The 20,864-nt window shown below is 39.9% G+C and overlaps 5 protein-coding genes across 10 annotated transcripts; 2 read left to right on the plus strand and 3 right to left on the minus strand.

The window, feature by feature from the left end:
* Positions 1-286: 286 nt before the first annotated feature.
* On the minus strand, positions 287-7,645 carry LOC131667439 (sister chromatid cohesion protein PDS5 homolog B). Of its 2 annotated transcripts, XM_058940844.1 has the most exons (13): positions 6,906-7,645; positions 6,341-6,495; positions 6,076-6,270; positions 5,804-5,994; positions 5,520-5,727; positions 4,630-5,435; positions 4,088-4,541; positions 2,997-4,008; positions 2,670-2,917; positions 2,271-2,561; positions 1,375-1,410; positions 1,167-1,217; positions 287-1,064 (listed from the first exon to the last, which is right to left on the minus strand). In XM_058940844.1, the coding sequence occupies exons 2-13, from the start codon at positions 6,419-6,421 to the stop codon at positions 996-998; spliced, it is 3,642 nt and encodes a 1,213-aa protein (XP_058796827.1). In that variant the 5' UTR covers positions 6,422-6,495; positions 6,906-7,645; the 3' UTR covers positions 287-995. The 2 variants fall into 2 exon arrangements, with proteins under 2 accessions (XP_058796827.1, XP_058796828.1); XM_058940845.1 differs by lacking the exon at positions 1,375-1,410 and having other exon boundaries at positions 6,906-7,643.
* A 384-nt stretch (positions 7,646-8,029) lies between these two features.
* Positions 8,030-11,270, plus strand: LOC131667432 (SHC-transforming protein 1). 2 transcript variants are annotated; one of them, XM_058940834.1, is made up of 12 exons: positions 8,030-8,552; positions 8,615-8,720; positions 8,800-8,919; positions 8,996-9,066; positions 9,129-9,189; positions 9,261-9,434; positions 9,523-9,686; positions 9,763-10,001; positions 10,066-10,212; positions 10,293-10,420; positions 10,491-10,601; positions 10,715-11,270. In XM_058940834.1, the coding sequence occupies exons 3-12, from the start codon at positions 8,821-8,823 to the stop codon at positions 10,847-10,849; spliced, it is 1,329 nt and encodes a 442-aa protein (XP_058796817.1). In that variant the 5' UTR covers positions 8,030-8,552; positions 8,615-8,720; positions 8,800-8,820; the 3' UTR covers positions 10,850-11,270. The 2 variants fall into 2 exon arrangements, with proteins under 2 accessions (XP_058796817.1, XP_058796816.1); XM_058940833.1 differs by lacking the exon at positions 8,615-8,720.
* A 22-nt stretch (positions 11,271-11,292) lies between these two features.
* On the minus strand, positions 11,293-14,561 carry LOC131667431 (protein fem-1 homolog B-like). Of its 2 annotated transcripts, none has more exons than XM_058940831.1 (10): positions 14,181-14,561; positions 13,736-13,913; positions 13,459-13,676; positions 13,034-13,374; positions 12,785-12,945; positions 12,522-12,682; positions 12,314-12,460; positions 12,007-12,236; positions 11,692-11,915; positions 11,293-11,618 (listed from the first exon to the last, which is right to left on the minus strand). In XM_058940831.1, the coding sequence occupies exons 1-10, from the start codon at positions 14,424-14,426 to the stop codon at positions 11,461-11,463; spliced, it is 2,064 nt and encodes a 687-aa protein (XP_058796814.1). In that variant the 5' UTR covers positions 14,427-14,561; the 3' UTR covers positions 11,293-11,460. The 2 variants fall into 2 exon arrangements, with proteins under 2 accessions (XP_058796814.1, XP_058796815.1); XM_058940832.1 differs by having other exon boundaries at positions 14,164-14,296.
* Positions 14,562-14,693: 132 nt separating this feature from the next.
* Positions 14,694-19,814, plus strand: LOC131667430 (uncharacterized). 2 transcript variants are annotated; one of them, XM_058940828.1, is made up of 16 exons: positions 14,694-15,936; positions 15,998-16,403; positions 16,458-16,655; positions 16,715-17,009; positions 17,207-17,382; positions 17,446-17,521; positions 17,593-17,684; positions 17,767-17,873; positions 17,946-18,121; positions 18,211-18,287; positions 18,357-18,496; positions 18,564-18,669; positions 18,744-18,983; positions 19,051-19,272; positions 19,341-19,531; positions 19,611-19,814. In XM_058940828.1, exons 1-16 carry the CDS (start codon positions 15,721-15,723, stop codon positions 19,704-19,706), a joined length of 2,814 nt encoding a protein of 937 aa, XP_058796811.1. In that variant the 5' UTR covers positions 14,694-15,720; the 3' UTR covers positions 19,707-19,814. The 2 variants fall into 2 exon arrangements, with proteins under 2 accessions (XP_058796811.1, XP_058796813.1); XM_058940830.1 differs by lacking the exons at positions 16,458-16,655; positions 16,715-17,009 and having other exon boundaries at positions 14,694-16,403.
* On the minus strand, positions 19,689-20,818 carry LOC131667433 (MIP18 family protein galla-1-like). 2 transcript variants are annotated; one of them, XM_058940836.1, is made up of 4 exons: positions 20,403-20,818; positions 20,145-20,246; positions 19,983-20,024; positions 19,689-19,919 (listed from the first exon to the last, which is right to left on the minus strand). In XM_058940836.1, the coding sequence occupies exons 1-4, from the start codon at positions 20,557-20,559 to the stop codon at positions 19,822-19,824; spliced, it is 399 nt and encodes a 132-aa protein (XP_058796819.1). In that variant the 5' UTR covers positions 20,560-20,818; the 3' UTR covers positions 19,689-19,821. The 2 variants fall into 2 exon arrangements, with proteins under 2 accessions (XP_058796819.1, XP_058796818.1); XM_058940835.1 differs by having other exon boundaries at positions 19,693-19,919; positions 19,983-20,246; positions 20,403-20,798.
* Between the last annotated feature and the right edge of the window lie 46 nt (positions 20,819-20,864).

A 20,864-nucleotide genomic window follows, 5' to 3' on the forward strand; every position in this document is an offset into this window, starting at 1 on the left:
TAAATCCTAATGTGTTAAAATGTAAGGCCATTATTAAATCAGTATAAAATATGATGTAAACATTGTAAGAATGTAAGGTGAAAAGTAAAATAAAATAACATTTTTAAATTTAGAAATAAATTATTAAATACAATAGAATTACGTAAAACTATAGCCCAAAACGTAAACTTCGACTAAATTATGTTTATTCAATAAATCTGAAAAAAAACCCAAAATAAAGTAATCTTAAATACGACGAAATAATGAAGTTCTCGATTTAATGAAATGTTCTTTATTTCTTATAGAATATACAAAGTAAGTTTTAATTAATTAAATTAACAAATTAAATTATTTTTAGAAGTATATAATAGAAAGTTTGTCAGAATGATGATACTTTATTTTGTTTTGTAAATTAGGCTATCAATGCCCATCACACTGTAAATAAAATCAACTTTACTGTATAGCAATAAACAATTGTAAATAAAAACAAAATTATCGCTTATTTCACGCTTGTCCAAGTTCGGAATAATGTACACACACTGTTCCTCGTTATCAGTTGTTTTTAAATAAAATGTATAGCGATTTCAAACCAAGATGTGATGAGTCTCACTAACATTTTTTTACACAATGCAATGCTAAACTGCCACCAAGATTATATGAAAGATAATTTAATGTAAAATATTTTTTATACAGATATTGTGAAGCGTCATTCGATCTCATTTAAAGTTCAGACTTTCAGCAAAGTTTTGACGATCTGCATATACTGCTTCTGAACTTTCAACTTGGTTCAAGCTTACGCTTCATCTTCGCCTTAAAAGTTAAGATTTCTTTCGTACATGAACGACTCGAATATTTTATAAATTGTATTATATAACCAAAATAATCTGTTTCTAATTCGTGAGATATTCACACAAAGTTTGTATCGTATAATGACGTTATCACATCTTTAATCTTCAATTTTTTTCAGCAGCTTGAATTCTGTTTATTTTTTATTTATTTTTGTTTGTTTGAACAGCTCATTTACATGCATATTTACCCATCTTCTCAGTATCTTTGTGTGGTTTCTTTTCCGGCGGTTCATCAATCTAAATTATTAAAGGAATGTTTAAAATCTCGTTATACAAAAACATCTCTATTTCTACACAGCTACAAAATCGAAGAATTAAATGTTCATATCAGATACTTACTTCGTCTACGAGTCCAGGTAAATGAATCCTTGTTTCTGATGCCTCTGATGGCTGAAATCAGTTGAGTACTTTAATAAAGTTTCAAATGTACTTATAATAAAACATGCGATTGAAGGATAACGCGACTTAGTATATCATGCAGATTATGACATAAATTTCGATAATACAAATTCAGACAACGTCATACATCATATTTTAGTGCTATTACCTGAGCATCAATACATTCCTTTGCGCCAACATGCAGCTTGAAATAACAGTTGTGATTGCTCATGGTTTTTATTTTAGTTATTAGTTACTTTGTTCCCCAATTGGAAACGATCAAGTTACTGATCAATGAATGAACAAGTACAAATAATCAATAAATGTCAACTTAAATTTTAGAGCAATAAATTCAACAGTCAATGATGGATTAGAAATTATTGAAAAATTAAAAACGAATTAAAATTACAGGTGCACAATATCATTAAAATCTTTGTAAAATATACAAATTTTAAAATATTTTACTTAATTTTTTAATTTTTGATCGCTGATTGAATGTTAGTAATTACAAAAAAACAATACTAACTTTTCGATACAACTTTAATTTGAGCTTAAATCATTTTTCAAAGGATTGTATTGGCATAGATGGGTGTTTTTATATTGGTTAGTCATATAATAATAAGTAAATAGGTTTATATTTTAAAAACGGGATTGGTGGCGAAAGATTTCTCATATAATAGTTTAACAATTGAGTATGATAATTCAAATCTTCGTAATGTAAAGTTTTATACGATTTCTAAGCTAGCATATATAAATCTATGAGATCATAAAAATAAACAGCATATCTAAAAGGTATGGAATATTTTTTACAGTGAGAAATTATTTCTATTAGAATAATAAGTTCTGAATAATAATGAATTATAAATTTAATAAATATATTAAAAAATAAATAAAAATTCATATAAATTTGTAAATTTAAAATAAAAAAAAGAAATATATTAAATATACCGTTATTACAAGTGTAAAGAGGAACCTACATGTTGATATTAAGCGCGAAAACAAACCGTTCGTTCATTGATTAGTTTGTCTATTTCGAAAATAAGAAAAGCATCGAACTAATCTTACCCTTGCATCAGTTTCGTTTGGTCCAACGCCAGTTTCCTTTTGTTTGGCTTTCGTCTTTCGGGTAGTTCTTTCATTTGATACTGAATTTATACTCGTCCCTTTTCCCTTTGGATTATTCATATTAATTTGAAATTCCTCAGGTAAGTAATTTTTAGTGTTAGATATGATTTCGTCAGCTTTCTTGAAATACATAGTAGGTATTCGAGTCTCGCTCGGAAATTCCTTCATATCGAAGTTTGTCGTTTTCACATAAATGACGTTCATCGCCATATCGCAAACCGCCCACAGTTTCTGCAGAAATTCATGTAAAAAATTATTAACATTGAAAATGTTAAAGGATTTCTTTATTTTTTATATTGTATTGATTCTTAGACCGAAACTCGTATAATTTTTACTTACGTAATTCATATCTTCATCATCAGGCCTTAATGCATCTTTATAATTTTTCATTTTTTCAATGAGATTTTTATAGAAACCAAAGCAGTAGTATTCATTTTTCATAATTAGATGTTCTAAGATAAACCATAAGCACTGCTGTACAACTTTCAAGTGACTAACCGACGTGCAAGTAACAAAGTCGGGATCATGAGCAAGTATGGGAACCGCAAAAACTAACATATAATCCGGTAAGATATGGGGAAGTTTGCCTAAAATATAAATAAAAATATTTTATTCATTCAGCCATATTCATTTTTCTTTTGAAAATATAATTATTTATAAATATACCCATAGCTCTCTCTACTGTTCCTAATGACAGTGTTTTTACGTAATCCCTTCTTTTGTTGATATCTGTTTGCATGAAATTCTTTAATGTTTGTTTCAATTTTTTGTTCTGCTCCTTTCCTCCGAGAGCATAATAGCCCATAAAATCTAAAGGTAAACATTTATTTGGTATTCCTCTGCCAAGTCCTTTATGCAGTTTAGTACTGAATGCTTCTCTAACTTGATAAACCTCATCCACCATCAGCTGAGATAAATTGTAAAATTGTTCTGCTGTATACTGATCGCCGACTCCTTTCTGTTCGCAGATTTTCAACATGGAGCATCCAGCTTGAAGTCGTAACCAGCTCATTTCTGCTTTGCTTAAACGGTTTTGCTGAAGCAAGTCCCCTTTGTTAACTATAAATGCATTCAACATTCTAAAAGTTTTCTGAGCTGATAAAACATCATTTTTCAATCCTAAAAGCCATCGAGCCATGCATTTGAGCCCTTCAAGCCTGCATCGAGTTTCTTCAGGAAGTTCATCTTCTCTGCACCACTCTGCATCACCGCTTTGTTGCTGTTCACTGCTCTCTTTAACAAGTAATTCTTTAACAATCTTCCGAGAAACCATATTCTTTATTTGCAGATGGTACTTTTCCGGCAGATTGTATGCTATGTGTCCAAGAGCAACAATAGCAGTGCGGTAATGTTCCGATGTTGGAGAAAGAGCATTTTTTATTTTATCTATAATTTCCGGGAAAATGGTGTCATGATTGTCAACCATATTGACGTACAAACATCTAATAGCTTGTTTTGCTTGTTTTGGCGTTCCGGATTCTGCAAATTCCTTACACTTTGGCGTTAACTGCGACACTATGTCTGGTGATACCTCACATAAAGGCTTGTACTTTCCTAAAAATGTGAAAATTGAAAGAACAAGAGGAGCAACCATTTCATCATCCAATTCCAAAATTTGTAAAAGCTGCTGGAGAATATCTTCGTGTAAAAAATGCGGTGCAAACACGAAAGAAAGCATCTAACAACGAATAAATAAAGATTAATTATGTTCACATTATTCATATATTATTAAAATAGAAAGAATTAAAAATACTAACCAGTAATAATCTGAGGCCTTTTTCCCCAGCATTGTTAGGATTTAATCCAACTTCTTCAATAACATTCCCACTTTGAAGACAATCTAATACATACTTTATCAAAACCCTAATAGCTTCTTCATCGATCATCACGGAACTAACTCTTTCCAGCAGCATTTTTATAGTATTGTAATACAAATTCGTCATTACAGGTGGGCCTAATTTTTTCAAAACTGCGCTGATAGCTTCTGCACAATCTTTACACGAAACTGTTGACTGTAAAATAGTCTCCATGCCTTGCAGAAGAGCTGCATCTTTTTTCAAATGTCCACTAAATTTTTGTAAAAATTCTTGCACTTTTGTGGGGTCAGGAAGGAAACGAGATATTTGTAAAATCTTTTGAGACTGTTCAGGACTAACTCCAGTTTCCGTTCTCTTAATTATCTCGATCCATTCAGATACTGATCTTCTTACTCTGTAAGAATTTCAATAGATTAATTAGCAGTTATAAACGTGGTCATTTAAATAGATTAATGATAAGAAATGTCATAACGGAAACTTACGCGAGTTGATGTTTTTGTAGTTCAACAAAAGCTTTTGAGGCATAATCATCTATAGTACCCAATAAATGATAAAGTTTCTTCATTCTGTCTTCTGCTGGTGATTGATAAGGCACTAAACATGTGTTTAACAGTCTTTCTACTAGCAATCGATCTTCCATTCCCGCCATATAATAACCATGCAAAATTTTGTCTTTAATCCATGTCACAGCTTTCTTTGTAGCTTGTGGTACATCCGCATCGTTCAAGTGCTTTTTGTAGATCATGGCTAAGCCGGTCATTGCTTCTTTTCTAATCTTGAATCTCTTGTCCAAAGTTCTTTCTTTCACAAACTCCAGTAAATCTTCACTGTCGGACACTACTTCAAAATCTTTACGAGCCGTTGTTACAATTGCCATGACAACCTCGTATCGTACATTCTCATCAGCATCGTGCTGACGCATTTTCAGGGTATCGGTAATATCTTTTCTAAGTTCTGGATGATTAAGAAGAAAATGCATCGAGTACTGCACACACTTGGTACGTATAGCTACACTTATATCATTGAAACGCCCGAGAAAAGCTCGCCAAAGTTGCGGATGCTGCACTGCCAGTTGCGAGCCTTTCTCGGAAAACATTCGAGCAAGTAAAGCTACTGCACCAAGACGTTCTTGTTCATTTGAAGACTTCAGTTTACATTCAAGTTGAGGCAGGACGGATAGCAATACACTAGGGCATATATGATTAAGCTCGTAAATTAAATCGTATACTTTGCTGGAAATTTGAAGATTTTTTTCCACTTTGCCCAAAATTAGCACATGATTGAAAAACTGCAAAAAAAAAAAGTTAAAAGATTAGAAAAAATGACCATAATAAAACATCTTTTACTATGGACAAATTTAAAGATTACTTACTCCTTGAATATATGTTTCTAGAGTATCACTGCATTTTATTACAAGTTCTTTAGCTAGTGCGTAAGCATTTTTTTTCTGAGTCTTGTTGGGTTCAACAATATTTATAAGAATAATATCTAGCAGTTCATTACTGACAACGTCAGATTCAGTTATAAGTGGACATAATACATCAAGCATAAAACTTTTAACCTTTCCAGAGTGTTCGTCACTAAAAATTTTGATATTGATTTTATTTTCATGCAGTGTTTTTCAAGTGGGAAGCTTACCAAATAACTTTTACTCACTTGACAATTTTAAACATCAACGAGAACAGAGCACAAAATATTTCTTGACAGTCTTCAAGCTCAAAACACATATTAAAAGACTTAACATAAGCCAAATTTTCAAGAAGATAAAAATATCTCTTAAAAGCTGGATCTTTTGGATCTTTGAGACCAGCCAACTGCTTTATTAAAAATAAGAATATTGTTTTGACCTGAAATAAGTGAATTTGTATATAATTATGCAATAGATATTAACAAAAATATAAACAATCAATAGATATTGTACAACTTACTTGATCTGGATCCTTATATGGAGCTTCTGGAGCATACACACGAAGAACATCAGCAATACAGCATGCAATAAGTAATTGAACATCTTTGCTTTGATGCTGTAAGAAGCAGTCTTCTGCCAAATGTAATGCTAATGGAATATATTGTTGATACATTCCTTCATCTTGACCCATAGCTTGCAAAGTATGGGCTAAGGTCTATTACAAATAGTAAGTTATTTTAAATCAGTAAAAAAGATTAAATGAAAATTGATGATATAAACATTACCTTGAGTCGTCTTATTAACTCATCTGGCCCAAGATCATCTGTAACGGGTCTACACCCTTGTGGATACACAATTTCTGACATTTTCTAGGTTTATTTATTATATCCAACCAGTTAATTAAATTAAGTTTATGTTGTTTTAAAATACTTTCCAAACTCTGCAAAAACAAATAATTGATGACATATTGCTAATAACTTATATAGATTAATAGTTTATTGCGACTGTGAGTTTGTTTAACATTTTAAAAAATTCTTCAGAAAATCAAAGGAATTTACATTAAGAGGTTCTATAGGTAGTTGAGTTACACGATAAAGGCCTTGGTTACAAAGAGTTACTCCAATCAAGCGTATGGTATTCGTGAAATGGAAATGTCACCACTCAAGAAAAGCGTTAAAAACCCGCGGGACTCGCCGTCTCGAATTAGAGGTTATGTAGTTTACGCCAATTTCCGAAGCTTTCTAACGTATATTGACACAATAACTTTGTCAATAGCGTAGATGTAAAAGTCACAAAGGGCGCGGGTCGGTAATGATGTAATAATTAGTGGATATACAAGAGCATATTTACCTGAGGATGAGCATAAGGGAAAAGAGTGATGAGCCTGCGTTGCTAGAAAAGTCTGACTTCCGACCGCAAGAACGTAGGAAGAATGATGGAGGAACTAGCCTGCACTGCAGCTGCGGCGACACCTCGTCAAAAAATGTTTATGTTTACTCGATAAACTCCACTACACGCGCAAGTACTATTGCTGGGCTGCCGAATAGAGTGCGTTGAGTAAACAATACACAAACGTCCTGAGGTGCGAACCGCGCGAGACGTAAGCAAGAACGCGCGGGATCGAAGCACGGTAGCTAGCACAGTGCGTACACACAAGACAAGTCCGTATGAGTGTTTGATGTACGACAAATGCGAATCGGCGGTAAAGGCGTCCTGCCAGACGAACACTGTCGCTAAATACGGTCGTCTGCACAATATCCTCGGTAGTTCTTTACAAATCCGAGGAGTCGAAATTCCGAGCTGTCTCTGTAGCTGACACTTGGCATTGTGTTCGCGTCCGATAGCTGCTTGCCGAACGGCAGATCCTTCTCGTTCGCACGCTGCCCCGACTTTAATGCGGCGTTTCTCTACACACTTGCAACGCAATCACGACTGACCACCTTCTGTTTTAACTATTAGTTAGATACTTGTAGACGACCTCGCACCAGACCGCGACGATGTTTATCCTGCGGTGTGCGCTATTCGTACGGCGTGTCAAAGGACGCGACCGCCAACGCACTCCATCTACACCATCGACTATTTTGTATACCTAGTTTGGCTCCGTAGCTCTCTCCTGACCACCTAACTATAGTAAGATTATTTATAGTATACCAACCTAGATGGCTACATATATATATGCTTAAATTATGCTTTTCACGCCGATACATAGTATGTCCTAACTTACCTACAACATATTTTACACCTTCTATCCAGATATATACTTTTCAATTTTTACGCTTTTTATAGTCATTTATTTTTTTCTCTTATTTTTTATTTACACATAAGCTATTATAAAGTGTCATCTTTTTTACATTTCTTTTGAAGTACGAATATGACTATTCGCTTCATGTACGTTTTATCAGATAGATTTTTGATATGCCATTCGAAACAAAAGTTCCAAAAAAGCGGCGCTGCCGATCAATTTACGGAGCAAATCGAATATTTTCATTGATTATAATATTTTATAGACTTTTAAAACAGTTTTCAAACGGAACTTGACACAATTTTTAAATAGTTGTTTTGCACTAAAAAATATTCTGCTAAATAAAGCAACGTTTACATAGTCATACTCAGTAACCAATCAGGAAATCAGTTAGCTATATTGTTATTCCTCATAAGGTTATGTTTGCTACAACATCTGTGTAGAGATAGCCTGCGGCTCTCAGGCTGCAATATGGCAGTTCTAATTCTGGATAAAGTTTAATGAAATCATCGAAATTCGCTGAGCTTGTAACGCTCGGGATTTTAAAGTTAATCAGTTGGAATCATTTTATCGGTATGAAGCATGCGAGACCATCCAAAAACTAAAAAAAAAATGTAAAATCAGAATAGAACAATAAAGTGTAGTATTTATTGTGTTAAGCAAAGTACAAAATAAAAAGCGCATAATTGAAACTGCATTCCGATTGTATTACTCGAGTAGCATGACGTATACGTCCCTCCAATGCTCCTATATATGTAAGTACAAATACATTAATATGACAAATGCAGATTTTATAATTCTGAAGTTGATATTTCAGGTTAATTATAAAAATTAAGAACATATCCTAATTTTTTAAAGAAATATTATTGTCAAAGGGATATTTAGCTGATGTTCTAATTATAATTTGTCTCTGGTTGAAGAAAGTAATTTGTATATAATTATTTCAAAGAAAAGTTGAAATAATATTGATACATTTTATTTTTCTTATTATTTTTTTTAAAGAAAGGTGATATAAGTATTACAATGGCAACTGGTGGTGGTAGTTTTATTAATAAACCTGCAAGAGGTTGGTTGCACCCTGACCACCTTGTTAGCAAAGAAGGAATTACCTATGCAGTTCGTGTAAGTCTTATTTCATATATTTTTTCATAAATATCATTTTATGTTTAACCTACATTTACTTTACGTATTTTTTTAGTATATTGGGTGCTTGGAAGTTAACACATCAATGAAAAGTTTGGATTTTGAAACCAGATCATGTGTAGCAAAGTAATGATTATAAATCTTTTCATCTGTTGAAAAATTTACTTAATGTTTCTTTATTTTTTTAGAGAATGTATAAATAGAGTTTGTGAAGCTGCTGGATTAAAGTCTGCAGATAAAAAAAGACGAGTAAGGAGTACACACAGATAAAAATAAAATTTTACTTAAAAGCCAAGTTTCCATACTTATCTGGTTTTCAGGTTGATCGAAAAGTTTTAAGGGCAATCGCAGATAAACCATGCATGGACCATGCAGGAACAAATATAAATTTAACAATTAGTAGTACTAGTCTTATATTAACTGTTTTAGAAACTGGACAGGTTATTGCAAAACATGAAATGCCACGCATTTCGTTTGCTTCTGGAGGAGATACTGTTAGTATCATGACAATGAATTAAAAAACTTTTTTTTAATGAATAAATTTTTAAGTTTTGATAGAGTAATAACAAATTTTTATTTTAGGAAATTTTAGACTTTGTGGCTTATGTTGCAAAAAATTCTCAAGACTGGAGGGCTTGCTATGTTTTGGAATGTGGAGGTGGCTTAGCACAAGATGTCATATCTACCATAGGACAAGCTTTTGAACTGAGATTCAAAGAGTTCCTTACAAAACCCTCTTCTTTACAGTAAAGCATTTTATATTATTTAAAATTATGTAAGTTTGTAGTAATCACCAATTAACTAATTCATATGTACATGTAGTTCTTCGCTCAATGGATGCCTAAGAGAAGCTGATCGAGATTATTACAATGACCTACCAGGCAAAGTACCACCAGATATTGGACCACCTCCAGTACCACCTTTACCAATTTGTTCATCAACTTCACCAAACTTGAGACGTGCAAATACAGCCAATGCAGGAGCCACTTCTAGCAGCATCCAGAGTATTCCTCTTCCAGATCCATTAGGGAAAAATGCAAAACCATTACATCAATCGCCGGGTTAGCTTAATATTATTATTAAATGATTTTTAGTACATGTATTAATTTTTATATTCCTCTGCAGAAACTGGTAATTTGATAGATTTAAGTTCAGATGGTGGACTTATACCAAATACAAATCAGGAACATAATTATGTTAATGATACGGTAATAGCAGCAAGTCGTGAAAATCGACGTGAGCCTACAACATTTTTTGACGCATTCGACATGCGTATGTAAAAAAGATAATTTTTAGTCTATATATCTTCCATTACAAGTGTAACAAACTTGAATGAAATTGAGTAATTGCAGAGCCATTCAGTACAGCCATATCAGAACTGAATAAACTGAGTCCACAACTACAGAAGCAGCAATTGAAACAAGAGATTTGGTATCACGGTAGTGTCAGTCGCTCAGAGGCAGAATCTATGTTAACCCGAGTAAAATTTGCATTCAAATATATTATTTTTCTACCTAATTATTCAGCTTTTAATTTTCACTTGATTTAAGGATGGAGATTTTTTAGTTCGTGAATCGCAGGGTTCCCCAGGACAATATGTTCTTACAGGAATGAATAATGCGATTCCAAAGCATTTGTTACTGATTGATCCTGAAGGAGTTGTAAGTAGACTCATAACTTACTATGGAAACGAAATTTAAATATTCTTTTTGCCTATCTAGCCTCTAAATTTTTATACATTTGTTAACAGTTGAAATAATACGTTGTTTCACAGGTAAGGACCAAGGATCGTGTATTCGACAGCGTCAATCACCTTGTTAATCATCACTGCGACAACGCACTTCCAATTATTTCAGCAGATAGTGCTCTCGTTCTTCGATATCCTGTGCCGAGACGTACATCGTGTTAACTCTTTAATACATATAAAGTTTATTTCAATAGATTTTTTACAGTAGCAAAAATTCAATCAATCAAGTTAAAAAAAATATATCTCAAGTATGTTGCTTACTTACGATACTTTTGTATATAATACCTTTGTAGTATGTTCTTGTTAAACTCATAACGTATAATGTAAATGCACAAGTATTTAACGTCGAGAATCTAATTTAAAAGATTAAATTCGTTTTATGCGTTGACAAGATTTACCGAAATTTTTCAACTTGATTATAATGAAATAAATTTGAAATTTTATATTTTTATAAACAATCGATCGAATTCCATTGCGTACTACTTTTCGCGAATATATATAAAATCGATAAACGTAATTTTTAATTATTCATTTAACAATTTTTTAAATTTGATGTAACTCATGTTTTCTCTGTAAATTTTATGATAAAATAATATTAAGAAATATCAAGTAGTAATAAAACTTTTATTTTACATAACTTCATATACTTTGTTCTATCCTTAAAAAATGATTTTTTTACATAAATATCTTCATAAAAAATCTATCTACAGATTTTGGCAGCAGATTATTATTTTAAACAAGAAACATTGAAAGTTTCCTATTGCGGTAAGACGTCATCCTTGATTCAATCCAGGACCATGTAACTCAATGAAGCTCTCCAAAGAGCGAGGTACATTACCACTATACGACAAATTGTACGCTTTAACAGCTTTGGCTGCCATGCACTTTAATGATAGCTTTGTCTGCGTACGAAGAATTATTTCTGCAACTCCTACATATGAGCATTCGATCATTTGTACACAAAGAACATACGAAAATCGCTATATTTTGATAATTTGCTTTACCAGTGGTAGCAGCGTTGAAAGGAGTTTTTCCTTGACTATTTACAATATCCATGTGAGCACCAGCTTCCACGAGATCTAATATTATTGAGTGAAGCGTCAGAAAATCACTTATAGGCTTTTCGTATTGCACAATAATATGCAGAGGCGTGTTTCTTTCATTATCCATTGCATTCACATTGGCACCACATTGAATGAGTAATTTTGCAGTCGCCGCACATGGAAATCTAATGTCAATTATTCATTACATTAGTAGTTGAATTACTTGAACGGTCTGCCATTGAAGTTTATTGATTGTAAAGCATTTGTGCAACTCACTTGCAAACATCACTCGTATGAAAGTCGTCTACCGGTGTGTCCGCATTCACTGCTAAATGTAGCAAGGTTTGTCCATCTTTTAATGTCATTTGAAGGGCACATAGTTGGTGGACCATGTGGTGAGCTCGTCGAGTATCCGTCTCGTTATATCCTTTTTCGTTCAAAGTCATTAGCTTGGTTAAAATTGCTAAAATGTAGAGCGTTGTTGTTAGATTTGATTCGACTTCTTCCTAGAGTAGTGAACAAGAAAAATCGTCACAAGAATGGATGGAATGAAATGAGCGTGTAGAGAGCTGTTCGTACTAACAGATACAGATTGTTCGGAGTCATCTTTCAGGTCGGGTTCTACAAGTTTCTTTTGATTGGCGCCCAAGGCAACGACGCTTGCTTCCAAAACATTCAAAACTTGGGCAAATTTAACTTGCACTCCGACGTGTATCATTTGCGAGAAAACCTGAAACGTGAAGCGATAGAATCGAGCAATGAAGCGTCGCCTCCGTCAGCTGGTCACATACTTGAGCAAATCGTAATAAGTCTTTGGAAATGGCCATGTTGTTCAGTTGGCGTAGACTTAAAGCGTGTAGCCACAGATCTATGCAACGATCGAATCTTGCATTGTCCGCAAAAACAGCTCCCCGATAGATTACAGGCTGAGGCACGTCTGGATTTCGCCTTCCTTAGGTGCAGGCAGGAGCCATGATTATCAAAATAGTATACGATTGGACGGTCGGATTTTCGAATTTTCGGAAGCTAGGCTGTAGTAAGTATTCTCTCATACCAAGTATTCTCTCTCTGATGGTTAAGGACTCCATGTGAAGGGCATTGTGATTATTTTTGATAATTTCTAGCCTGTGCACGGTCTCCGATTCTCGCCAGTTTTCATAGGCAGGAATTGGCTCGGAGAGAAGCTTTGCAACAACGTTGTCTGGATCGGAAAATCTAAAAGAAGAGATCGCATTGGGAGGACGGCGGTGAGGTTGCGAGCGGTTGCGAGCGGCTCCGAGCGAAGACCTTAGCACGCGCCTACCTTAGCAGCATGGCCTTGTGCAAGTATTTGTATGCTTTGTCAAGACAATAGTGATCTTTGTCGTTGGCAAAGGAAGCGCCAAGAAGCTCGTAAGCTTCGATCGTGTCTTCCTTACTCACGTCTTCGTGCTCAACGAGGCACTCTACAATGTCTGCCCTTGCTCTTTCCGCTGCTGAAATTAAAGGAGTCATGTTTTTACCGCTTTTGGACATTTTCGCTCCGTGCTTAAGCAATGCTTTGACTACGCTATAGTGTCCGCACTCCGCTGCAAAATGCAAAGCCGTCTCTCCGTACTGAGCTTGCTCGTTGGGGTCCGCCCCATTGTCCAATAGGAAGCTGACCTGGCGTGTGAATAATGTTTTTTGTAGCAGGCACATCGAGTTCTAGCCCGAGACAGCCGAGGCTGCTGCCACAGAACAACTCACGATGTCGAGATGGCCTTTGTAAGCGGCGATCATCAAGCAAGTGTTGTTATTTTTGTTCGCCATGTGGATGTTGGCCTTGTGATGCGCCAAGTACTTGACGATGTCCAGTCTGCCGTCAAAGCAGGCTGCCCTCACGGGCGTCGAGTTGGTTTTCGTCGGGTGGTTAACGTTCGCGCCCGCTTTCACCAGCGTCTTCACCACGCTCAAATGTCCCACTCCTGCACATTTTCAATTGGTTCGGATAGCCATCGGTTGTTGACCCTCGACTCATTCTTACCCGCCGCGCACCACAAGGCACTGGCGCCCTCGATCACGTATCCGTCGAACTTGACTCTTGCCTCCTGCTCCAGGTCCAGTTGGAATTTTTCCAGCAGCATTTTCACCACTTTGTTGTGGCCGAATCTCGCGGCCGCGACGAAGGGCGAGCAGCACTGGCCGTCCGACTGCAACAGCTCCTGTAATCAACGACGAGAACGCGAGTAAGAGGCGATTGGCGCGATCGAATGGAGGAACGCCAGCGATATTGGCGACCATTCGAGATGTCTTTGTTGTCGGGGAGGCGCGCAGCGCAAATAAAGCTGGCTCGCAGCCAGAGCGCAACCAAGCTCTCGATCGGTGGACACGTATGGCCAGACACGTGCCTGGAAGCTCGCTTTGTTCGCGGTCGGACAAAGGACGTCGGACCGAGCCGCGTAGGTGGCTTACGTGAACGCGGGGCTGACCTGGCTGACGAGCCGATTGCCGATCTCGGCCGGCTGCTCGCTGAGCATCACGTAGAGGCACATGGACATGCCCTTCTTGGCAGCGAAGTAGGCTCGCCGCAGTAGCGAGCCGTCCAACTGCGCCTCCTCCTCCATCCTCGAGACGCTCGCGGCCACGAGGTCGGCGACGAGCGCTGCGCTCCCGGCACCGGTCACGGCGATCGTCGAGCTGGCACACTCCTCGCGGACGGGCAGCCCGGTCGACATGCGTCCGCGGCGCGAGAGAGCTCAAACAACACTAAAAGGACTGAAAGCGCGCGCGCGCGGGCGCGACGAGCGAAGGCAGGCGGGCGGCGGAGCTGCGCTTCTTTGTTCTCGGGCTGTGCAACCTGCACTTTTCCACGGCGATCCGTTGTTTCGCTAAACTGCTCGCGCCAGATCAAGCCAACGATCGTCATCGCGAATGGTCGAGCGGGAGGGGGGGGGGGGCGAGCGGCTCGGGTGCGCACAGCCTGCAAGAACCGCGACACTCCGTTTGCCGCTAAAAATAAGCTCGGCTTATTTTCGTGGCCGCGCGCGGCGGCTCTCGTTGCTCTCAAGCGACTCGGCCGCTTCGCGCTGCTCCCCTCCCACTTGTGATATTCTAATCGCAATCGAACGGCCATCGCGGCGGCCTACGAAATCCCCCTCGAAATAGAACGACAGTGCCAGAGATTAGTTGAGAGATAGCTGACCGTAATCTGCTGTTGCGCGATTCGGCGATCGCAGACACTCGAGCGGTCGAGTGAGTGCCCGTGAATTTTGCCTGCATTCCGTGTGCCTGACTGAGCGCCCTCTACTCATGCCAAAATCAAAGTCAAGATTAAACTGCTTTTGTTCTTTCCGGCTCGTTTTCCGCTTCGCTCACCTCTGTCCAATTTGGCCGTTTATCACTTGCTTGTACGCGAGCCCAAGAGAGCAACGCCGGCGGGACACGTGATCCGACGTGATCCAACCTCCATCTGATGATTCGAAGCGCCAGAGATACGGAAATACGCGTACTTACTCCCAAGCGAATCACCGCAGGCATTGCCTTCGAACGGTTTTTCGATTACGTGTGAAATGTACATCTAGTATACGACTGTTAATTTTAAAAAAGGACAGCTTGATGCATGGCGGAGACGCACTTGTGACCATCATCTGTTTATTTGCCGTGGGCAAAAAAAACGCGCAGTGTCGCAGGCAGGAGTGTTAGGTACGATACGGGTAGTGAATTCCAGATCAATAAACGAAAGGCCCGAATCGAGGCAAGGCATCTCTGGGCTCGAATCGTAGCGCTTGTGCGCGAGTTGTTGCGGATGCTGACTCAAGTGAAGCTAGGTTAGAAAGTTCTCGCTGCGTCATCGGACGATCGGCACGACAACCATTGAAAATAGCGAGCTCGCAGCGAAAGAGAGAGAGCCAATTGCCAATCAGCGAGGAGGAAGAACGTCGGTCGGCCAGGCTCACGCGCGTCCCGGCCCCAATGACTGACGTGACTGACGCCTGGTTCCAATAATAGAACGAGGGGACGAGCGACCAGATGGAGAGCGCGGCCAAAGGCGTCGAGTGGTCGCAGGAGCAGGCCTGCCGGAGCAAGCTGAGATTGGTGCGGGCACGGCGCGCGCGACGCCTCGACCAAGCAGCTCAAGGCGAGGCGCGCGGCCGCCAAGCCGGCCACAGCCACGGCCTCGAGCTCGTCGCCTCCACCACGCTGCACAAGGCCTTCGCGGACGTGTGCTTCTGCGACGCCACGCAGGTCGGGCCGTCGCCGGGGACCCCCCCCCCCCCCCCTCATGACCACCACTCGGCGCGCGTAGGAGTACCTGCTGCTGGACCGGGCGGTGGAGGTGCAGCGCTTCTCCGCGCAGGGCAAGCAGCTGCGACCCGCCTACCCGCTCGAGCCCTCGATGAGCTTCGGCCGGCTGCTCTGGTGCGGCGCCGAGGCCCAGTGCCTGGTCGGCTACGAGCCCGGCCAGCCGCTGATCTGGCTGCTGAGCCCGCGCTGCCGCGGCCTGCGCCCGGCGCTCGGCGGCGAGCTGCGCGCCAGGACCGTGCACTACGCGCCGGGCGCCAACCAGCTGGTGGTCGTGAGCGCCGAGCAGGCACTCACCTACCGCCTCGGAGAGGAGCGCGCGGAGCCGAGCGCGGCAGTTGCCTACGCCGACCCCGACTCCGGGCCCAGCTGGCAGCTGGACTGCTCGACACTGCTGGCCCCGGACGCAGGTAGGCCTGCGCGCGGCGCGCCGGCTCGCGGCTGCTGACCACGCGCTCTTGCAGCCTGGCCGGGCGGCCGGCTGGCCTCCTCGTACCTGAGCACGCTCTACCTGCTGGCGCTGCCGGCCGAGGGGCTCGCCGACGAGCCTGAGCACGGCCGGCCGCTGGCCAGACGCGCCGGCGCCGCGCCGGCGGCCATAACCGCGCTGCGGCTGTACGAGCCGGCGGCCTGGCTGCTCGTCGGCGACCAGCAGGGCAACCGTAAGTCGGCGCGGCTGCTCGAGCCCCCCCCCCCCCCCCTGTGACCGGCGCCCGCGCAGTGCTGGCCTACAACCTGGAGCTCGAGTGCGTGATGGCGCAGGAGGGCGCGCACGGCGCCCGCCTGGCGATGCTGCACCCGCACCCGACCATCCGCGGCTTCCTCAGCGCCGCCCGCGGCGAGCTGCGCGTCTGGAGCTGCGACATGCGCGCCGGGCTGGAGGCCTTCGGCGAGCTCGGCGGCGCGCTCGTCGCCCTTGCCGTCGCCCCCGCGGCCGCCAGCGTGCTCGCTCTCGCCGGGCGCCGGCTCAGCTTCCTGACCATGCACCGGCTCTACTGCTCCTTCGCGCCGCTCACGTATCGACTCACTCCCGCCTATTTGGCTCCCTTGCGCGTCCGCCCGCTTGGCCGGCGCCTCGGCTGAGCTCCGGCGCACGGCCCGGTTCTGCTGGGCTCTCCTCCGAGCAGTTTGCAGCAGCGGTCGAGCCGCTCGAGTTTCCGCCGAGGCCCGAGCACGCGTGCTTCTTCTCACGCGTGCTCTTTTCACGCCGCAGGTCCCCCGTCAAGTGCCTCACTTCAACGCAGAACCCCATGTACTCGACCAAAACCACCGTTGTAAGTAAAGACAATAGCGTAAGGATATTTTCTTCGGACGGCAGTCAACTGAGCGTTCAAATTCTGCCGGAAGAACCGTTGAATGTTGTATCGGCCGCATACTGCGGAAATGCAAGTAATGTCTCACCTGACCTTATTTATTCGAGTGACCAATGTGCATAAAAGGATATCCCCGCAGATCGATTATTTACGATTATCTCGGAAGCCGGCGAAATTCTTGTTAGCGATAGCAGCGCCTGCCCAATGAAATTCAAGTTGGTCTCATTTCAACGACTTGGCTCAAGTACGAATGAATGATTGAAAAATGCTACTGTTTTTTTACAAGGAGCGTATTCGTGAGCAGTGAAGAGCGGATAACCAGTATTGTTGGATACGAGATTTACGAGGAAATACGTAATGACGACGGTACCTCCAAACGTACGAAAGCTCCAATATTTTCGGATGTCCAAATAGTAACTCGACAGAGTCGCACTCACGCCAGCGTATCGATTTCTCGCAGGCAACAGAGTTTTCTATCCTGTAGGCATTCGGATCATTGCAGGAACAGACAATGGCAAGCTCATCGTTGTAAATAGCCTCACAGGAAAACACGAGTCGATGTGTTGGGTGAGACTTTTCAAGCAAGTTCGTCCAAGAGACGTTGTCGTACCGATTGGTGTGCGTGCGCGTGCGTTCTAGGCTCACCGTGGATCTGTGATGCAGCTGCGCTCGTCATCGATAAGTCATCGCCTAGTTTCCCTAGGAACTGATAAATGTGTCAAAGTTTGGCACATTTTGCCGGAGCTAGCGCAACCTTTGCACCTTTTTTACGACGTACATTTCACTTTAAGAATTAATCAAGTAGCCACTATGGGGTACGAAATCGTCATCTCTGTATCAGTAATGACACAGGGCTGCTCTGGCCCAAGTTTGCGAGTATCATTGACAAATGCTTTTACTTCAGGTCGATTCTATGTGTCGTGAATAGTTCGAAAACCGACAATGTGCACCAACTGATCATGTACCATATGAAGGAACGAGGTACGCTTGGATTTTTTATCGCCTAGTTCCTATACTGAATGTACGTAATTCGCCGAATACCATTTTCAGAGCGATTGGAACATCCTAACACCGATGATCACAGAGCACCAATTGTAGATATGATTACTTCGGAGTCGTTAAAAATATGCGCAACGTCGTCTCTAGATAATACTATTCGAATATGGAGTGATGACAATTGTCTTGTCAATGTGCGTACAAGTCATTTATTTTACCGCAAGCCAAACTTGAAAATCGAAATATATTTTTCTATTGTAGGTTTTGCGATTAAACCTTTGTGCATGGAGTACTGCATTCTCGTCGGTCAATGGAGACATTGTTTTTGGCGCTGGGCGACGTTTGTATAAAATACCTTATGAAAATTGTTAGCTTGACAAATAACCCGATCTACATTTCTTACCAAAGTAACGTGTGAATTGATTACCAAACCTATTTTAGATTTAACGCCATATTATCAAGCGAAAATGAGTACCACTGACTTATCCGAAGATGATTACGATGAATTAGTGGCTGAAGATTCTAAATACAGAATCTACGACAATGAAATCAACAGAAGCGCAATGCTGCATCCTGTTAATAGCTTGCTGCTTGCTTCAATAGATGTTTTCGATTCCAAAAATCCTCAAGTAGACCTCGTTCAAAAACAAATTTGTGAATTAATCGAGTCTCGAGATGAAGGTATGTGCAAAGTATAGAAGCAATAGCAATAGGGAGCAATCAGTAATTACTGTTTTTTTTTTTTTAGATATCAGAAACATCAAAAACTATCTTGTGACTTCGTCTAAAGTTATTACAAGTAGAGCACTTATGACTGCACAACAATGGGAAGAATACGTGAATGATTTATTAAGTAGTTTAACGCCAACTGTACCGCAACTACCAGAGTTTCAATTTAAAAGTATAGTCGAGACTAACTCGCAAGAAAACAAGGCGTACAATGAACCAGCCGTATTTCATATGCTTTTCGGTACGATCCTTAAATTAATTATTATTTGTATGAAAAAAAATCATATATTTATTTAAGTAACGATGTAGGCTACAGCTTGGACAATCTTCAGTACACCGAATGTTTAGCGGAAAAAATAATGAATGATATATTTCCGTTGCATGGATTCTTACCAAACTCGATTCTCTATAAATCCAAAGAACCAGAGATTCCTAAAGTTTACGAAAAGCCGCCAAAGAAAGAATTAGTGAAGTACAAATATCCAGTTGAATTTTTCAAAGTTTGTTCATTGAATTCTGTAGCTATTCTTTTTATTACTAATTTTATTAAACATTTGCCTAAAAACTAATCAATTTTAGAAATCACAAGAAAGCATTCTAGAAGCAAGAAAATCTATAAGACTTTCTCAGTTAGTATTGGTGGAAAGTAAAACTGACGAACAAGAAAATGCTTGAAATGTTTAACAATAAAATATTTAATTAATCAATATTTACAAAATTTTACTATATTATCAAAATCTTTGTATAACAATAAAAAAATATTTACAGCCTTATTACAATGAGTAATCAATTATTCTTCTTCTTGAATACATTTCTCTACCAGCTCTCGTAAATTAGGGTTCTCCATTGCTGCTGCAATTCTTTCTTTGTCATTGATTTGTTTATTTACTAGAATTAAATGTGGTTTATTAAATAGTCAAAAAAAATATCAATCACAATTGCATATCTTACTTTCTTGCTCGGTGGAGTGAGCACCATCCTTGATGTAAATATCTAATTTAAATAGAGCAAGTAAGTGACGTTCAAGTTTAACTCTTATACATAATCCAATAAGTGTAGCTAACGAACAATGTGGCACCGTAGGATTAAATTCTACTCGAATAACAGTTATACCTCCGGGTGTAGCCTCTTGAATTTTTATGCAGTCTTCATAAACAACATCCAACTGCTCCAAAGTTTGAGGTTTCTCTGGATCTTTTATTGTTCGAAGTAAATCTATAGTAAAGAAACTGTCATTAAAAAAGAGAAAAAATAAATTTAGTAATGTTTTAACAAGCATAACCTCTTAAGAGAAACTGTTACTTGTAATTGCAAGTTTCGACTGTAAATAGTAAAAGAAAAATAAAAAAATATAACAGAAATATATTATACCATAAATAGACTCTTTTAGCTCTGCCTCATCCTTAAACACTAATTCATCGTGATTTTTGGTTCTGACAATATCTTCGGCAGCTCCCATGTCGTTATCAGGCAGCAAACCATCTCTAATTTTGCCACCAATCGACAACTTACGAAAGAATGATAACATAGCTTTATTTCAATTACAGTTGAAGATCTCTCATATGCCGGCTCAGATGCACCTTTGGCAGATTACATAACAGAAATTTTACAATTAAAAATGATAATCAAGTGAAAGTCAAAAACTACTTCAGCACATTATCTTGGTGGCTCAGTACTTTCATAATGTATGTACATACATATGTATGTATGGTTATTATGATTACGTAGTAGTATAGGTATAGCTTTAAGCCAAGCTTTAACCTCACTGCTTTTTCAGAAACGTATATGCGCAAGCGCAATATCAAGCTTTAACTAAACTTTAAAGCTTAATTT

Source organism: Phymastichus coffea, unplaced genomic scaffold (assembly GCF_024137745.1).
Source record: "Phymastichus coffea isolate CEN01 unplaced genomic scaffold, Cenicafe_Pcof_1.1 PCOF00066, whole genome shotgun sequence".
NCBI classification, from domain to species: Eukaryota; Metazoa; Arthropoda; class Insecta; order Hymenoptera; family Eulophidae; genus Phymastichus; species Phymastichus coffea.

Coding starts and splice junctions, on each gene's coding strand:
- LOC131667431 (XM_058940831.1), bottom strand. CDS start 14,426: ATGTCGACCGGGCTGCCCGTCCGCGAGGAGTGTGCCAGCTCGACGATC. Junction 12,237..12,313: donor ACTCCGAACAATCTGTATCT/GTTAGTACGAAC, acceptor TCACTACTCTAG/GAAGAAGTCGAATCAAATCT. Junction 11,916..12,006: donor CATACGAGTGATGTTTGCAA/GTGAGTTGCACA, acceptor AATTGACATTAG/ATTTCCATGTGCGGCGACTG.
- LOC131667433 (XM_058940835.1), bottom strand. CDS start 20,559: ATGTTATCATTCTTTCGTAAGTTGTCGATTGGTGGCAAAATTAGAGAT. Junction 20,247..20,402: donor GCTAAAAGAGTCTATTTATG/GTATAATATATT, acceptor TCTTTACTATAG/ATTTACTTCGAACAATAAAA. Junction 19,920..19,982: donor TCACTCCACCGAGCAAGAAA/GTAAGATATGCA, acceptor ATTTAATTCTAG/TAAATAAACAAATCAATGAC.
- LOC131667430 (XM_058940828.1), top strand. CDS start 15,721: ATGGAGAGCGCGGCCAAAGGCGTCGAGTGGTCGCAGGAGCAGGCCTGC. Junction 17,383..17,445: donor CGCATACTGCGGAAATGCAA/GTAATGTCTCAC, acceptor ATATCCCCGCAG/ATCGATTATTTACGATTATC. Junction 17,874..17,945: donor AACACGAGTCGATGTGTTGG/GTGAGACTTTTC, acceptor CGTGCGTTCTAG/GCTCACCGTGGATCTGTGAT.
- LOC131667439 (XM_058940844.1), bottom strand. CDS start 6,421: ATGTCAGAAATTGTGTATCCACAAGGGTGTAGACCCGTTACAGATGAT. Junction 4,009..4,087: donor AAGGCCTCAGATTATTACTG/GTTAGTATTTTT, acceptor ATTCGTTGTTAG/ATGCTTTCTTTCGTGTTTGC. Junction 1,218..1,374: donor AGGAATGTATTGATGCTCAG/GTAATAGCACTA, acceptor AACTGATTTCAG/CCATCAGAGGCATCAGAAAC.
- LOC131667432 (XM_058940834.1), top strand. CDS start 8,821: ATGGCAACTGGTGGTGGTAGTTTTATTAATAAACCTGCAAGAGGTTGG. Junction 10,002..10,065: donor ACCATTACATCAATCGCCGG/GTTAGCTTAATA, acceptor ATTCCTCTGCAG/AAACTGGTAATTTGATAGAT. Junction 10,213..10,292: donor TTTTGACGCATTCGACATGC/GTATGTAAAAAA, acceptor GAGTAATTGCAG/AGCCATTCAGTACAGCCATA.